General features: G+C 44.3%; 1 protein-coding gene across 4 annotated transcripts in view; it reads left to right on the top strand.

Moving 5' to 3' along the window:
- Window positions 1–2,593, top strand: part of MLIP (muscular LMNA interacting protein) — a 163,924-nt gene extending 161,331 nt beyond the window's left edge. For all 4 annotated transcript variants that reach the window (XM_033939978.1, XM_033939975.1, XM_033939974.1 and 1 more), the window contains one exon: window positions 830–2,593. In XM_033939978.1, coding sequence (XP_033795869.1) covers window positions 830–840 — 11 coding nt within the window. In that variant the 3' untranslated portion in view covers window positions 841–2,593. The remainder of the gene's footprint in view (window positions 1–829) is intronic.
- The last annotated feature ends 15,727 nt before the right edge of the window (window positions 2,594–18,320 follow it).

Below are 18,320 nucleotides of genomic sequence, written 5' to 3'. Positions count from 1 at the left end.
TTTGCATGCGCGGATCGGAGGTTGATCAGCCACGAGGTTAGTGAATCGGGTTGGTACACGATCGCAAACACGATGGGTGAACATGGTGAATTGGCCCCTTTATATTGGACAATGATTGGGATATAGTTATTTAAACCTTTGGCATATCAATGGCTGTCTTAAATATAAAAACATAAAAGTCACAAAATATCCAAGTTAAGAGGCTACAAACAAGCATCACAGCTCACAAGACTCCAATATAGACTGGTGTCATGGATTTTTTTGGTGACTTTTATGTTTTGATATTTAAGACAGCCAATGACCCTATAAGACCCCTGAGGAAGGCATTTTTATTTTGCCGTAACACGGTCCGTGTAAGGTCATTTTTATTTTATAGATTATTTGATTTCTATCCTGAGGGTCACTTGCGACTGTGTACCACCTTTATGGATTGTTTTTGAGATTGTTTTTAAGTTATTTGGATGCTTATTAAACTACAAACTGGTACATCCGATCTCCTGTTTCACAATCTTTTGTTGCTTTGCTGCTTCATTCGTCTTTGCAACAGAAGAACAAGTGGGGAGTGGGACAGACCACAATTCACAATAATAATACACATATATTCACTTCAAAATTCACATAAAAAGTCCAAATGATGTAAGCAGCTGAGACGCTGTACAAATGAACAAGGCTCATTAAAGAGTCGATGATCCACAGCAGGAAAGAGGAGGGATGAAACATTTTTTCCAAGTGTTTATTGCTCTGGGTGGTGGAGTGGAGAGGTATTTGTCAGTTTTTACCAGTTAAAACCTAAAATCAGAAGCTCTAATAATATTATTTTCTTTTCCAGGCAAGAAATAAGAGAAGCAACTAACAGATTTGAAGACCTTTATTATGCAAACTTTACTTATAATGAGATACAGAACTTAAACTCTTAGAATTTTAATTCTTATTCTCTATTGATACAGCTGGGCATAGATTGTTAGTTCTCTTGACTGGTCTACAGTGGGTGATGGTCCATTTGGCCTTTATCTGCCATCTTATTTCTGTTTCCTTGCTTAGGGAAAAGAGGAGATAGTGGATGCTCTGGATGGGCCATTTGGCCTTTATCTGCCATCATATTTCTAAGGCGTCTAAAGCCACATGTGGTGCAGTGAATGTGACAAACGCTTCTGCAGCCCCCTTGGAATGTCATAATTTTGTTGCAGGTTGCACAGTAAAGAGTAGCATTAACAATAATAACAACAACAAAATGTTATATTTTGAAATGGAATAAAGTAGCATGTAAATAGAAAAATGGCTGTCATTCTTTCACCTAACTTTAAGTTATATGAACATTGGGATATAGTGCATTGCTGACTGTAACTGTTAATTTTTAAAAAATATTGCTGATAATGGTTTAAAGAATTTTATTTAAAAAAATTTCTTCACTTATATACTGAGGTGAAAAAATGATACATTTTGTAAAACAGTAGATTGTAGATCAGGGGTGTCAAAGTCCTTCCTCGAGGGCCGCAATCCAGTTGGATTTTCAGGATTTCTTCAGTGAATGTGCATGAGTTCTATTTGCATGCACTGCTTTCATTGTATGCTAATAGATCTCATGCATATTCATTGGGGAAATCCTGAAAACCCAACTGGATTGCAGCCCTTGAGGACCGACATTGGACACCCCTGTATTAAGCCATACATACAATAGAACAGAATATACCCCCTCTTTTACTAAGGCTTGGTACTCGATTTAGTGCATGCTAAATATTAATGCACGCTAAATACTAACGCATCCATAGACTATAATGGACGCGTTGGCATTTAGCACGTGCTGAATTGGCTTAGTGAAAAGACTCCATAATGACAGAAAATACCTGCAATTGTACTAAATTAAGGGGCCTTTTTAATAAACCCTGATAAAATTTGCAGCTACTGCACCTTAATGTGGTATTTTACCATGAAGTAGATTCAGGTTTTTTAAGGCAACTACTGGGGGCATTCCCAGCATTGTACAGACATCACATTAACTTTGCAGCTACTATATAGTATTCTGCTTGGAGTCAGAGCAGAAGCACTTAGCAGGTGGTAGTGGTCCTACACTATGTGCAAAATTGCAAAACAAATTTGCACTGTGCTAACCACAAGTCCCCCTGGAATCATAAGCATATTAGAACATAAGAATTGCTATACTGGGCAGACTGAAGGTCCATCAAGACCAGTATCCTGTTTCCAAAAGTGGCCAATGCAGATCCTAAGTACCTAGCTAGATCCCAAGTAATAAAACAGATTTTATGCTGCTTATCCTAGGAATAAGCAATGGATTTCCCCAAGCCATCTTTGGTATAGTCATCTACCAATGGCGTTCCAAATACTCAAGTATTTAATGTCTTTTTGAGATAGTCAGGATAAAGCCTGCTGTGCTATTCAACTTGTTCCAAGGAGGTGACCAGTATAGAATAGCATGCAACCAGATACGCACATACATTTTAAAGAGGGCCAAATAAGAACATAAGTACATAAGAATTGCCACTGCTGGGTCAGATCAGTGGTCCATCCTGCCCAGCAGTCCACTCACACGGCGGCCCTCAGGTCAAAGACCAGTGCTCTAAATGAGTCCAGCCTCACCTGCATACGTTCCAGTTTAGCAGGAACTTGTCCAACTTTGTCTTGAAATCCTGGAGGGTGTTTTCTCCTATAACAGACTCCGGAAGAGCGTTCCAGTTTTCCACCACTCTCTGGGTGAAGAACTTCCTTACTTTTGTACGGAATCTATCCCCTTTCAACTTTAGAGAGTGCCCTCTCGTTCTCTCTACCTTGGAGAGGGTGAACAGTCTGTCTTTATCTGCTATGTCTATTCCCTTCAGTATTTTGAATGTTTCAATCATGTCCCCTCTCAGTCTCCTCTTTTCAAGGGAGAAGAGGCCCAGTTTCTCCAATCTCTCACTGTACGGCAGCTCCTCCAGCCCCTTAACCATTTTAGTCGCTCATCGCTGGACCCTTTCAAGTAGTACCATGTCCTTCTTCATGTACGGAGACCAGTGCTGGACGCAGTACTCCAGGTGGGGGGCATACCATGTCCCGGTACAGTGGCATGATAACCCTCTCCGATCTGTTTGTGATCCCCTTCTTAATCATTCCTAGCATTCTGTTTGCCCTTTTTGCCACTGCCGCACATTGTGCAGACGGCTTCATCGATTTATCAATCAGAACTCCCAAGTCTCTTTCCTGGGGGGTCTCTCCAAGTACCACCCCAGACATCCTGTATTCGTGCATGAGATTTTTGTTACCGACATGCATCACTTTACACTTATCTACTTATTAACTTCAATAATTGTGGGTTAGCCTGTACCTAGGCATTGATAGTTAAGGGTTCAATACTCGATTCGATTACATGATCTATGGACTTTCTTTTATTTCTTCACAACTAGAATTCCTCTGTGCTTGACAAGAACATAAAAAAGTCATGCTGTGTCAGACCAAATTCTATTATGCCTGGCATAATATCTCTGATTGTCACCAGTTCAGGTCACCAATACCGGGTAGGTCCTTACTTTTACAAGTTTAGCCACCTTCATATCCATTTAAATCAAAGATAAACTGGTTAATATATTACCATAACTAGTTAGTAGAGGGAGGTTATGTGAAATACTAATGGCAATTCCCAGTGCAGTTTAACTTGTATTTCTGAGATAAAATAATTAGGGATGAGCATTCATTTTAAACATGGGAAAGTTTTGAGATGAAATAATTGAATGACAAACAGACAAACCCTGAAATATAACTCCTTTCAGTTTTTTCCTCCCCCAGTGTTTCCTGCCTTAGAATCCATGGTCCTTGGGCTGGAAAGCAGCTGCCTTCCAGGAAGAGCTATTCTGCCCTTTGAGAGTCTGTCTTACATTTCTGGCACTCTTAAGTTCCTGTTTCACCTTTGGGCTTATTTTCTCTTGCTTCAGTGTTGTCTTTTTCATGCATTTGGTTCCTGTGTTTTATCTTAGGATTTCAGGGTCTTGACAAGCTCTTTGGTTTCAACAATCCAAAGCTTTTAGATCAGACTTGCAAGAGAAAAGCTTTTAGATCAGACTTAAAAGAGAAAAGCTTTTAGATCAGACTTGAAGCACTGGAGGGTGCATTACAGTTTAGGCTGCTGGGGCAGTGTATTCCAAAGCGCTGAGTCTAGGACTGAGAAAATTGAACATCGAGTGGCGTCATAGTAGACAATCTCTCTAAAAGAGGGAACTACTAACTGATTTTGGTTTGAGAATCTTAGGGCTCCTTTTACAAAGGTGCGCTAGTGATTTTAGTGCACGCTTAGCGCTCGCTAAAATGCTGCATGCGCTAGCCGCTACCGCCTCCTTTTAAGCAGGTGGTAAGTTTTTGGCTAGCGCGCATTAATCCGGTGCGTGCACTAAAAACGCTAGCGCACCTTTGTAAAAGGAGCCCTTAATGTCCTAGAAGGGAAGCGCAGTGCCAAAAGGTGTGAGAGGAACAGAGGTTCTCCAGAAGTATGGATTTTATAGACCACTAACAGCAACTTGTAAGTAATCTGGCGTGCCAAAGGATGTTATTGAACTGCTTTGTTTTACCTCTTGTGTTAGAGGCACTTCAGGGAGGTACAGTGACCATATTGATCATTCCTAATTCTTGTTTTATACAAGTCCAGTATTCATATCTCAGGAGTCCCTGCTAGGAACTCTGTGGTAGAGAGTTGCACGGGGACAGAAATCCCACCCATCCCCGCCAGGATCCTCTCCGTCCCCACCTGGATCCTCTCCGTCCCCACCTGTCCCTGTCAGGATTCTTTCCGTCCCCACCCATCCCCGCAAGGAATTACCTCCATCCCCGCCCGTCCCCATAAAAAGCAGCAATTACTTCTGACAGGATCATCAATTCCACAGTTTCTTTTGTGTTTGCGCTGCTGTTTTCCTTGTGGAATATCTTTAGTGGAACCCTTTTTTTGTTTCTGTTCAGGTAATTAACTTATAAACCCCCTCTTTTACTAAGGCTGATGTGTCCATTATATTATATGGATGAACCCTGCTTCCAAAGCCTTCCATCCCCGTGGGAGTCCGGTTGGCTAGAGGGGGATCCCTGTGGGAGTCCCATGGGCCAGAGGGTGATCCCCGTGGGAGTCCCGTGGGTTACGGGGGATTCCTGCGGGATTCCCACGATCCCCGTTCCCGTGCAGACCTCTGTGGCCAGTGGCGTGGTAAGGGGGGGCGGTCCACCCCAAGTACCATATTCTGACACTCCTCTCTGCCCCCTTTCCCATGCCTTCCCCCGCCACATGCACGCCCCTTCCCTATACCTTTTTAACTTGTGCGAGAACAGTCACCAACGTCAGCTTCAGTGCTTTCTCTGACATCACTCCTGGGACCCGCGCCTAGGAAGTGGCGTCAGAGAGAGCGCCGAAGCCACCGCAGGAGGTTAAAAAGGTATGGGGAAGGGGTGCATGCAGCAGGGGGTGGGGTGGGGAAGACAGCAGGGGAGGGGTGTCACTGCCCCAGGCGCTGTTCACCCTCGCTACTCCACTGTCCGTGAAAGAATGACTGGCCAAAGTAAAGATGCTAAAAATTTACTCAAGTCACCTGAAAGGGAAAAGACTGATAGAAGAACCTAGCTAAATTTGAGAGCCCACAGTGGCAGCGCTGTCAAATTACCCAGTTCATAAAAGGGAGATCTACAGTAGGGTAATTCTGGCTTCTTGACAATCATATCATTCAATGGGTAGAATCAGGGACTATAATGCCATAGTGGTTTGGAATGTGAGTGTAAGTGGTTTTTGGCCAGGATTGGCCAAAAAAATCTCCATCTTGGAACTAGGTAACTTGACATCTCTGTTTATGGATAGAAATTCCTGATAAGATGAGGAAGAGTATGGTGGGACTATATTACCATCCATCTGGACAGCATAGGGAAAGAGACAGTGAAATGTTAACAGAAATTAGAAAGGCTAAACAATTTTGTAGCAATTTTGTTTGGGTAAATATCTCATTAAGTTCTTTCCACAACTGAGAGATTTCTCCTTATCAGTAAGATAATGGACAGAGGAATCCTCATTTTGGAGTGGAAACATAATGGTATAAATATTTAACCCAGGGACAGTTCCCTATCTCTGGCAGACTAAAACACTGTACTACATTCTAATCTGAATCTGTGGCTGAAAAAATCCACTGCACCATACAAGAATGTTGAGTCCTGGCTAAGCCAACACTGTAGTACCATTTTAGTAAATTAAGGAATTGGGGCAGGAGCAAGCCTTTGAGCATGTTCTGGAAATTACAAGGAGAATTCAGAGGGCAATCCCAAGAGCTAAGACAAGGAAGGCCAGGAGTCTATGAGAAAGACCATCCACCACCTCTGAGCCCAGTATCCTGAAACTTTAAGATGTATGACAGAGTAGGATTCAGGAGGACCAGAATATAAGGGATAAAGTATATGGAATCTGTTATTGGAGGACATGGTCAAGATGACTATTTATTTATTTAAAAAACTTTTATACCGCCTAAAACTAAGTGGTTTCCAAGATACATACAATAAAAATATAGCAAAAACATTCTTCGTTCTTTACTTCTTCATAACCATCCGCCGATAACACATTACAGCTGTTTACCCCTTGATATTACATATAAGCGCAAACAAATAAATGCATTTTTAACTTCTTCTTAAAATTCAAATGATCGGTGCAAAGTCGTAAGTATCCTAGTAGTGCATTTCATAATTTCACACCCGCTATAGAAAACATTGTAGCCTTCATTATAGCATGGTGCACTCCCATTTCTCTAGTTACTGTGCGTTTCATGTTACCCTCAGATCGTAATACTCTGCCTGGTCGATATATTTCCCACAGTAGCTGGATTCAAAAGAGTTTGAAAAGTTATTGGAGGAAAAAAATCTATAAAGAGTTATTATCCAGGTAGACTTGAGAAGACCAATACTTATCCCTGGAAATGAGCTATACAAAATTGATCTGATTGGCCACTGTTAGAGGCAGGATGCTGTAGTCACTGGATTGATGGGTGGATCCAGCATGGTTTCTCTTACTTTCTTATGCTCATCTCTGTCAGGATTCAATTTTGTTATACTAATATATTTGATAGAGAAACAGGAAATCATGACTTCTCTTTCTAGAGATAATTGAATATTGCATAATATTGTCCATAATAAAAGCTTTATGATTTTATATTTTTCATTACATTGTTTTTGATTACTATTTCTGGCAACTGCATCCTAACAAATAGTTCTTTTTCCTATACGTATGTGTCTCTCATTTTGATCCCCTCTTGCCAAAGAGCATGGCAAAGGGTATACACCAGGTAACTCTCACCAAATGAAGATCTGCTTCCTCTAAGGCAGTGTCTCACAAACTATTTGCAGCTGCGGCACACTAAACAGTGGCTGTGGCTCGAGGGCACCTGGAAGTGGACAGACTTTGGCGTGATGATGTCATGTGTATGTGTGACTTCATCACATCAACGTCTGTGTGTGTGCTAAGACTCTGCAGACAGGGCCTTCAGCCAGCAATGTGTGTGTGGGAGGGGGGGAGGGGGAGGTCAACAGGAGAGGTGCGGAGAGCAGTAGAGGTGCCGTGGAGGAGGAGAGGTGCCAGCTGCAGGACGTGCCTCTCTCTACAACAGACACATCCTATAGGCAGTCAGCCAATGCCAGTGATTCGCCTCCTCACTGGCATTTCGCAGCACACTTTGAATCTTGCTGCAGCACAGTTTGCGATTCACTGCTCTAAGATGCACTTGGTACATTTCTTCTATTGCAGGGGCAGAAACAATGGCAGATGACATTTTTACTTCCTCCTCCTCAAAGTCTGAATACACCTTCTTTGTTCTGTAACTGGGCCTCACAAAGAGAAAGAACCCCCCCCCCCCCACACACACCCAAATAGTAGTGCACAGGCGCTGTGGGTTGAGCGATGAGGCTGCAATAGAAGACAGGGAGCAAGGAAGGCAAAGAAAAAAAAAAAATAAGGGCAGGCCAGAGGGGAGAGATACATTCTTGTACACTTCCCCAAAAATTATACATTTACTTATACATGAAAGCTTGTTTTAATAACAAATGTTTCATCAATGGCAACTGTTATTTGAAAATTGAGGTGAAGTGCTCAGTCACTGGTGGCGGCTGCTTAGAAAAACAGCGCTGATTGCATCTCAATAATGCGATGGCGCTGTTTAGAGAAACATGGCCACATCAAAAGTAGGTACTGGAAATGCAGGGCTACAGAGGCACCTACCGGACCTACATTGAAGAAGCACTGAAGAATGAGATCACAGTGAGACCAGCATCTGTAAAAATCAACATCAGGTTTTCTGAAGCAGCTCTCTGCAAAACGTGTCAAAACCCACACAAGTGTTGCTCAGCTCTCGCAAAGATAAGTTCTTTTTAATCTTTGATAACCATTTTTTCAATAGCTGAAGTTTTGCTATGATTAAAAATCATTCAAACAGTGCTGTGATTGAAAAATAGGAGAGAGGTTTACTGCTGGGGCTGCTGCTCTGTCTGGTCTTGCATAAAACTTGTCTTCTAATCACTACCGGAAATGTAGGCCAGGGGTTTTACAGGTCTATATTTATGGTGCCTGTTTTCGATGAGAATCACGCCATAGAGCAGGGGTCTCAAAGTCCCTCCTTGAGGGCCTCAATCCAGTCGGGTTTTCAGGATTTCCTCAAAGAATATGCATGAGATCTATGTGCATGCACCAGTGGCGTACCAAGGGGGGGGGGGGGCATGGGGGGCGGTCCGCCCCGGGTGCCAAGCCCTGAGGGGGTTCTCCCGGTCCAGTCCGGTTCCCCCCCCCTGTGCCGGGTGTCGCGTCTGGAAACAGCCTGCAGCAAGATCGCGATGCCAGCGATCTTTGCCTGCTTCGGCTGTTTCCTCTGCCACGGTCCCACCCCTCCTCTGACGTCAGAAGAGGGGCGGGACCGCGGCGGAGGAAACAGCCGAAGCAAGCAAAGATCGCTGACATCGCGCGATCTTGCTGCAGGCTGTTTCCCCAGGGAAATGAAGCAGGGAGGCCGGGGGAATGAGCAGTGCTTCGTGGTGGTGGTGGTGGTGGGGCCGAGCGGTCCTCCGAGGTAGTGGGGGGGGGCAGCAGGCCTTCAGGGTGGGGCGGGCAGGCAGACCTTGTGGAGGAGGGGGGAGACAGGCCTTCAGGGGGACAGGCAGGCCTTCGGGGGGGGGTGACAGGCCGTCGGGGGGGGGGGTGCAGGCCTTCGGGGGGGGACAGGCTTTCAAGGGAGGGCACAGGCCTTCAAGGGGGGGACAGGCAGGCAGGCCTTCGAGGGGGGTGTAGGTCTTCGGGGGGGGAAAGGCCTTCAAGGGGGTGCAGGCCTTCGGGGGGGAAAGGCCTTCAGGGATGGCAGGCCTTCAAGGGGGAACAGGCAGGCAGGCCTTCAAGGGGGGGCAGGCCTTCAAGGGGGGTGTAGGCCTTTGGGGGGGTGCAGGCCTTCGGGGGGGTGCAGGCCTTCAAGGGGGGGACAGGCCTTCGGGGGGTGTAGGTCTTCGTGGGGGGGTGCAGGCCTTCGGGGGGGGGCAGGCCTTCAAGGGGGGCAGGTCTTCGAGGGGGGTGTAGGCCTTTGGGGGGTGCAGACCTTCGGGGGGAAAGGCCTTCGGGGGGGCAGGCCTTCAAGGGGAACAGGCAGGCAGGCCTTCAAGGGGGGGCAGTCCTTCAGGGGGGGCAGGCCTTCGGGGGGGTGCAGGCCTTCAAGGGGGGGAAAGGCCTTCAGGGGGGCAGGCCTTCAAGGGGAACAGGCAGGCAGGCCTTCAAGGAGGAGACAGGCCTTCGAGGGGGGTGTAGGCCTTCGGGGGATGCAAGCCTTCGGGGGGATGCAGGCCTTCGGGGAGGGTGCAAGCCTTCAAGTGGGGTACAGGCTTCAGGGGGGCAGGCCTTCAAGGGGAACAGGCAGGCAGGCCTTTAAGGGGGGGGGACAGGCCTTTGGGGGGGTGCAGGCCTTCAAGGGGGGGACAGGCCTTCAGCGGGGGCAGGCCTTCAAGGGGAGCAGGCAGGCAGGCCTTCAAGGGGGGGACAGGCCTTCAGGGGTGGGATGCAGACCTTTAAGGGGGGGACAGGCTTTCAGGGGAGGGGGGGCCCTGGTGTAGAAGTACACGGAGGGAAGGGGGAGGGGTTCAAAGAGACGTGCATATGCCGGACTTTGGGTGGGAAGAAATAATGGGTCTGAAAATAGAGGAGAGAGAGAGAGGTGATGGACATGGGTTTTAGGGAGGGAAGGAACAGAAAGGGAGAGAAGTTGGACACAAGGGATAGTGTGGAGGGAGCGATAGAGATACTGGTTAGGAGGGTAGTTGGGAAAAGAAAGGGAGAGATGTTGGACCCTGGGGTGGTCGGGAAGGAGGGAGAGCTGCTGGATGAAAGGGTAGTTGAGAAAATGTGGATCTGTGGAGGGAGCCAAAAAAAGGAAAGATGCCAGACATCCGGGGGAGGGAAGGGAAACGGAAGGAGAGGACAGAGATGGCAGATGGATGGTTAGCACGGAGAAAGAAGAAAGAAGGAGACCCTGGCAAGCAAGTTATCAGAAGACAACCAGAGCCTTGGACCAACAAGATTTGAAAAATAACCAGACAACAAAAAGGTAGAAAAACTAATTTTATTTTCTGTTTTGTGATTACAATATGTCAGATTTGAAATGTGTATTCTGCCAGAGCTGGTGTTAGACCGCAAACATGAGCTAGGATTTAACAGAGAGAGGAAAAGTCCTTTTTGTTTCTTTATTTTATTTACACCACAGCGCCAGTGTGGTTAGGAGAAGCCAAAGGGGAGTGAAAAAGCTATAAAATAAACCCACCAGGATGGCCAATTGGGCAGGAAAATCGAATCGATAAACCAATTCAATAGGCTGAATTGAATTGAATCGAAATTTTTTTCCTGAATCTGGCAGCACTAGTTTACGCTACTGTCTTAGACTTTAGGACCTGGGATTGGGGAGAGATGGCATCCTCAATACTTTATAATGCAAGTGAAATGAGGATTTGGTCAGATTTTTGAACGGTCTGCACTCTGCAGAAGAAAAATATTGTATAGGCCGGGGACATGAGACAGCAGGAAATGGGAACTTTTCTTCCTTCTATTTTTGTGAATGGCAAGGCTGAGGATGTCAGAGAGTTCAGTTAAAATATGTGCTTTATAAGAAAATATAATAATGTGTTTTATAAAGTTTATAACATTGCTGGCCTACCCGGTGAGGTGGTGGTGGCAGCGTGTCAATATGTTGAGAGGAAGAGGTGATCTGGGAAATTCTGCTGAGCAAACTCCGGGCCCATTTCCACCCCCCAGTTAGTCCACTCCACTCAACTGGTTCACACACTGAGTGGGTCTTTGGGTGTTGTTCCTGGGTAGTTGTTTTGGGATCTCAGTAACTCCTTGTGGTCCAAGGAAGGAAACTTTGTTATCTTTAGCACTGACCTACAGAATATGTTTGTAACAGCGCTGCTTGTGTGGCATTAGTCTATGTAGTGATCGAAAGAAAAAAACCAGACCTTTGCACATTTTTGCACTATATGGAGGGTGTATGAGGAGATTCACATTTCCTGCACAGCTAAGTCCGTGTGAAGTTACCTTGTGCTGTATTTGACATCTAGCAAAGTCTCTGTTTGGAAGGAAAGATCTCAGCTTAAAAATGAAGTGGCCAGAAGTGATGGTAAAAGCAGATAGCGTAGCTGGTTTTAAAGAAAGGTTTGGACAAATTCCTGGAGGAAAAGTCCATAGTCTGTTATTAAGACATGTGGGAAACGTCTGCTTGCCCTGGATCGGTAGCATGGAATGTTGCTACTCTTTGGGTTTTGACCAGGTACTAGTGACCTGGATTGGCTTCCATGAGAATGGGCTACTGGGCATGATGGACCATTGGTCTGACCCAGTTAGGCTATTCTTATGTTATGTTCTCATCTGTAGGGGCCTTTGTTTTCACTTCTTATTTTAATGTATTTTTTTTCTGAGAACTTATCAATGTTTTTTATAATGGGAACAAAAATGGAAGAGAATTAATGTGTGTGGAATGGGGGGGTAACTAATTTCTTCAGCTAAATAATTCAATCCACCTCAACCAGACATAGGAGAACCCACGCAGCATTCACACACCCTCCAACCAAAAACATCAAAAGAAAAAAACTGTTCAACAACCTCCAAGCCATTCGAACTGCAACACTCGACCCCCAACTCTACAACTTATTGACCTCGACCACAAACTACAAAACCTTCAAAAAAGAAATAAAAACACTTCTATTCAAAAAAACACATAAAACCGAACTAACACAATCAGAACTGTCCCAAGCATCACCTGCAACTACTCCATATGTACTTCTGATGTCATGACAATTCAGACATAATTTATGTTATGCTATGGTTACATATGTGAGGTTCAATAAAATAAAATTTTCACTGCCTGTTTCTATTATGACCATTTATTCAGTTTCATGGTTATTACAAAAAATATTTTTTTACATGGGAGAGGGGTGTCAAAAAATTATGGGCCCCGGGTGCCACATACCCTAGGTACACCACTGGCATGCACTGCTTTCAATGCATATTCATTGGGGAAATCCTGAAAACCTGACTGGATTGCGGCCTTCAAGGAGGGACTTTGAGATCCCTGCCATAGAGGTACCTATCAGTGCCTAAGTCAACTTCTGGCGTAAACCACGCCTATTTTAGACATAGGCACCAGTTGGCACCTCTATGGATGGGACTGGGCCACCATCTTTTGCATTTGCAAATGCCTTCATTTTTAAAATTTGTTTTAAACAATACACCAATTAAACCACTTAAGTTAGGTGCCTAACTTTTAGCTCAATTTTGAAAATTTGGGACAAAATTTGTAACTTTTGTGATACCTTGTCTCTTTTTTCTCTTTATTGCCTGATGTATAAGGAGTATATAAAGATACTGTTTAATGTGATGATATGTAATGTTTGAGAATACTGAGTATCCCGGAGATATAAAACTCTAAACTGTAAGAGTGGGAAATTTGCCTAAAGTAGAGTAATGCTGAATATAGGTCTTGGGCACATCAAAAACCAATCATACGAGTATAAGAATAGTAGGAAAAGATATCAAGAAACAATTGACAAAGTCTACAACTAACAATCTGGAAGGTAGAGTAGGTGGATGTTGGGGCAAGAAATTATAAAGATGAGAAGATGGAGGAGTGGCCTAGTGGTTAGGGCTGTACTCTCAATACCCTGAGGTTACAGGTTCAAGCCCAGTGCTGCTCCTTGTGACCCAGAGCAAGCCACTTAATACTTCATTGCCCTAGGTATGTTAGTCAGATTGTGAGCCCACCAGGACAGATAGGGAGAAATACTTGAGTACCTGAATGGAAACTACTTGGGATTTAAGTGGTCTATAAATACTAAAATAAAAAAAAGATGTGGTATCTCAATCAAAACAAACAAACTAGAATCCTATAAATTAGAAAATCAAAATAATATTCCAGCCCTTGAGATCCACAGGCAGGCCAGGTTTTCAGGATATCCACAATGAATATGCATGAGAGAGATCTCCATGCATTGTCTCCTTGGTATGCAAATCTCTCTTGTGCATATTCATTGTGGATATCCTGAAAACCTGGCCTGCCTGTGGACCTCAGGGATTGGAACAGAGTAGCTCTGCCCTAAGCGTTTTATCAAATAAAAGCAAACTAAACCTGATAGGGAAATGAAAGGGAAAAGTTTGGGTTCCTCTGGATCTGGTGCAAAACACTCCAGGGGGCCAGGTGCCATAGCAGGAGAGTGCTCAGTGTGGGCATTGATACAGATGTAACACTTGCTGGAGTAAGCACAGAGGTTTTGCTTAGTCCAAAGTAACTTATTTCACAGACGCAGCTGGCACATGAGTTAATTGTGGGAGTGCCCAACTATTCAGCTATGCTAGATGTTTTCCATGAGAGACCAGATAGAGGAGCACATCTGGCACACCCCCAGTAGGAGATCTAGATGGAGGAAGGAGCCCATAGCACTGATAGTGGAGGAAGCTGGCACAAGTTTAAGAATGACGGATAAAGGCCAAGTTCCTCTCCTGGAAGAAGGCAGTGAAGCTTGGATGTCTGAGTGAGCAAACCCACAATGGTTATTATGGATACACTTTGGGAGCCGTGATGTCTATGGAAAAATCTTCTCATCATAAATTGATCAACTTCTTGGGGGTCACCTCAGATTTAGGAAATAAATATCAACAATAGAAATTTAGAAGGGGGAGAGCTTGGGAGTCCAAACTAGAATCTTTTTGGGATTCAACTTGTTGATATGCAGAAGTGCATACCAGTTGTAATCAAGGGTCAAATGGCTATTCAAAGGAAGAGGAACATTATGGATAACCCATTCAAGAGATTTAAGATTCTTAAATTTCCATAGAAGGCAAATGTTAAGTCAGAGAGTATGCTACAGAGATAGGTTTTAGAGATTTTGTGAGAGCTTATTACTTGCCATTGGAGACAAACTAAATTCCTTCTTTGCGTCCGTCTTTACGAAGGAGGACACCTCAACAATACCTGAAGCGGAGAAAGTGTTTGCAGGAGAAATAGAAGATAGCCTCACCACAGTTGAAGTGGACTTAGACCAGATATACTATCAGATCGACAAACTTAAAAGTGACAAATCCCCTGGACCGGATGGAATTCACCCAAGAGTCTTAAAGGAATTGAAGGTTGAAATCGGAGAGTTATTGCAAAAACTTGCAAACCTGACAATCAGAACTGGACAGATACCGGACGACTGGAGGATAGCGAACGTCACGCCAATTTTTAAAAAAGGATCGAGAGGGGAACCTGGCAACTATAGGCCTGTGAGTCTTACGTCTGTCCCCGGCAAGATGGTTGAAGCACTGATCAAAGATAGCATAGTCCGGCACTTGGACGCACACGACTTGATGAAACCCAGTCAACATGGATTCAGGAAAGGGAAATCATGTTTGACGAATTTACTCCAATTTTTTGAGACCGTGAACGAGCAAATTGATAGTGGGAAGCCGGTGGATATAATATACTTGGACTTCCAGAAAGCGTTCGACAAAGTTCCACACGAAAGACTTCTCAGGAAACTACAAAGCCATGGCATAGAGGGAGATATACAAAGATGGATAGGAAAATGGCTGGAAAACCGAAAGCAGAGAGTGGGCATAAATGGGAAGTTCTCCGACTGGGAGAAAGTGACTAGTGGTGTACCCCAGGGCTCGGTACTTGGGCCGATCCTTTTTAATGTTTATATCAATGACCTGGAGGAAGGAACATCCAGTGAGATCATCAAGTTTGCAGACGATACAAAATTGTGCCGGGCAATAAGATCGCAGGAGGATAGAGAGGAACTCCAGAGCGACTTGTGTCGGTTAGAAACATGGGCAGAGAAATGGCAGATGAAGTTCAATGTGGAGAAATGCAAGGTAATGCATTTAGGCAATAAGAATAAGGAATACGAGTATACAATGTCAGGTGCAACTCTGGGGAAGAGTGAACAAGAAAAGGACCTGGGTGTACTGATAGATAGGACCCTGAAGCCGTCGGCACAATGCGCGGCAGCGGCAAAGAAGGCAAATAGAATGTTGGGCATGATAAAGAAAGGAATCTCGAGTAGATCGGAGAAAGTTATAATGCCGCTTTATAGGGCAATGGTCAGACCGCACTTGGAATACTGCGTTCAACATTGGTCTCCCTACCTAAAGAAGGATATAAAACTGCTGGAGAGGGTGCAGAGACGAGCAACAAAACTGGTAAAGGGTATGGAGAAACTGGAATACGAGGATAGACTTATAACACTAGGATTGTTCTCACTTGAGAAAAGGAGACTGCGTGGGGATATGATCGAGACCTTCAAAATACTGAAAGGAATCGACAAAATAGAGCAGAGAAGATTATTTACATTGTCCAATTTGACACGGACTAGAGGACATGAAATGAAGCTAAGGGGGGACAGATTCAGGACTAATGTCAGGAAGTTCTGCTTCACTCAGAGAGTGGTTGACACCTGGAATGCCCTCCCAGAGGAGATTATTGCGGAATCGACCGTCCTAGGCTTCAAGAGCAAACTAGATGCATATCTCCTTAAGAGAGGCATATAAAGATATGGTGGACTATAAATTACCAAATATATGTGGGAATTCAATCGTGTAAGTCAGACTATAAATTACGCCAGGTGTACACCTGGCAGGGCCTCCGCGTGTGCGGATCGCCGGACTTGATGGACCGAAGGTCTGATCCGGAGATGGCAGTTCTTATGTTCTTATGTTAGGTCAGAGAAAACAGAATTTACTGAACTGGATAGAGAACGGTGTCTGCTGAATGTCTAAATACAATTGATTATTTGCAAATAAAAGACCAGATTGAGCTAGTGGCTATTTATGCCTCATTTGTGGTGACCTTTGCATCCAGTGTTTCCTGATGTTTGTAACTTACACAAAACAAACAAGGGATTTATGGGGTCCTTTTACTATGCAGTAAAAATAGGCCTTAGCATACTCATTTTAAACTTTGGCCATAAATGAGCACTTTGCAAAACTTTATGCATGCCTTGCAGGAGGTGCAAGCACTGATGAGTAAATTGCATGTTGAAAGGCAAAGCTGCACCTGCCATAATTGACCCTCAGATTTCATGAAAGATGCTCAAATTTGCATTCCCAAACTTGGGTGCGATCCTAAGATGCACACGCAACTAACCCTCCTTTTACAAAACTGTAGCGTGGTTTTTAGCACTGACACTCATAGAATTCCTAGCACTAAAAACCATGCTACGGTTTTGTAAAAGGGGGTTAAATTGGGGAATGAGCCAATTCAAGACAGTAATTGGGAGCTATCGATTACTGATGTTAATTGGCACCAGTTTACATGCGCATCATGCTATCTGATATTCTATAAAACCACTGAAGTAAAAACCCCTGCACAGACCCTTAAGTGAGTATTTCATTAAATAACATCTATTCAATATGACTTAAACCCTCTGGCGTATAGAGTTCCTCTGCATAGGGCCATGAGGAACCATTCATAAAAGTTCCTTGCAGCCACCCATTTCATCATTGGTCTCACGCCTTTAAAGCTATAATTTTTCAAATAATATTTTTCTCAAAAACCTTTGTTGTTATAAATTGAAATTGGAGCAAAATGATTTAATTTGCATTGCAGCCACTTCACCGGACCACTACGAAATGGGTGGCTGCGAGGAATTTTTATAAATGGCCCTATGCAAAGGATCTCTATACGTCGGAAGGTTTAAGTCAGAGGTTTCCAAAAGGTTGATTGTGATCGACCAGTAGATTGCGAAGTCAACATGAGTCGATCGCGGAGCCCATCCCGGACTCCTTAATAGACTCATGTTGCCTTCACATTCTACCTGCTTCCTGACGCGGTAAACAGAAGCGCTGGGCCGACCAGTTTCCCTCCCCCCAACCTGGCTTGCCCAGAACTTCCTCTCTGACGTCAGAATTCACATCGTGGGGAAGGCTGGTTGGCCCAGCGCATCTGTTTACCATGTTGGGAAGCAGGGAGAGCTCACAACTCAGCGGCGGGTGGCTTGGGAGCCTGTTCCCCAATGGCGGTGGAGGTGGCTTGGGGAGGGCAGGGAGAAAGAAAGACAAGGGGCATGCAGGGAGACAGAAAGAAGGGAAACAGAAAGAAAGGGGGGGACAGGGAGACATAAAGAAAGAAGGGAAACAGAAAGAAAGAAAGGGGCATGGAGAGAGAAAGACAGACAGAAAGACAGACAGAAAGAAAGAAAGAAGGGGCAGGGAGAAAGAAAGGAGAGGGGGCAGGGAGAGAGGAAGAAAAAGTTGGAGGGAATGAGGTCTGGAGGAGAGGAAGCATGAAAGAAGGGAAGAAATATTGAATGCATAGCCAGAAGAAGAAAGTGCAACCAGAGATTCATGAAATCACCAGAAAATAAAGGTAAGAAAAATGATTTTATTTTCAATTTAGTGATCAAAATGTGTCCGTTTTGAGAATTTATATCTGTAATTGTTTATTTTGCACTATGGCCTCCTTTTACTAAACCACAAAAACATTTTTTAGCGCAGGGAGCCTATGAGCATCGAGAGCAGCGCGGGGCATTCAGCGCGGCTCCCTGCGCTGAAAACCGCTATCATGGTTTAGTAAAAAGGGAGGGGGTATATTTGTCTATTTTTGTATAGTTATTACTGAGATGACATTGCATAAAGTCATCTGCCTTGATCTCTTTGAAAAAACCCCTGGAATATAAATGATAATTAACATTGGTAGATCATTTTGACTTGGTCATTTTAAAAGCAGCTCGCAAGCCCAAAAAGTGTGGGCACCCCTGGTTTAAGTCATATTGAATAGATGATATTTAATGAAATACTCACTTACCCTTTGGTGTTCATTAGTAAATGA

This window comes from Geotrypetes seraphini, chromosome 3 (genome assembly GCF_902459505.1).
Source record: "Geotrypetes seraphini chromosome 3, aGeoSer1.1, whole genome shotgun sequence".
Classification (NCBI taxonomy): Eukaryota; Metazoa; Chordata; class Amphibia; order Gymnophiona; family Dermophiidae; genus Geotrypetes; species Geotrypetes seraphini.
This window is presented reverse-complemented; position numbering and strand designations above follow the sequence as displayed.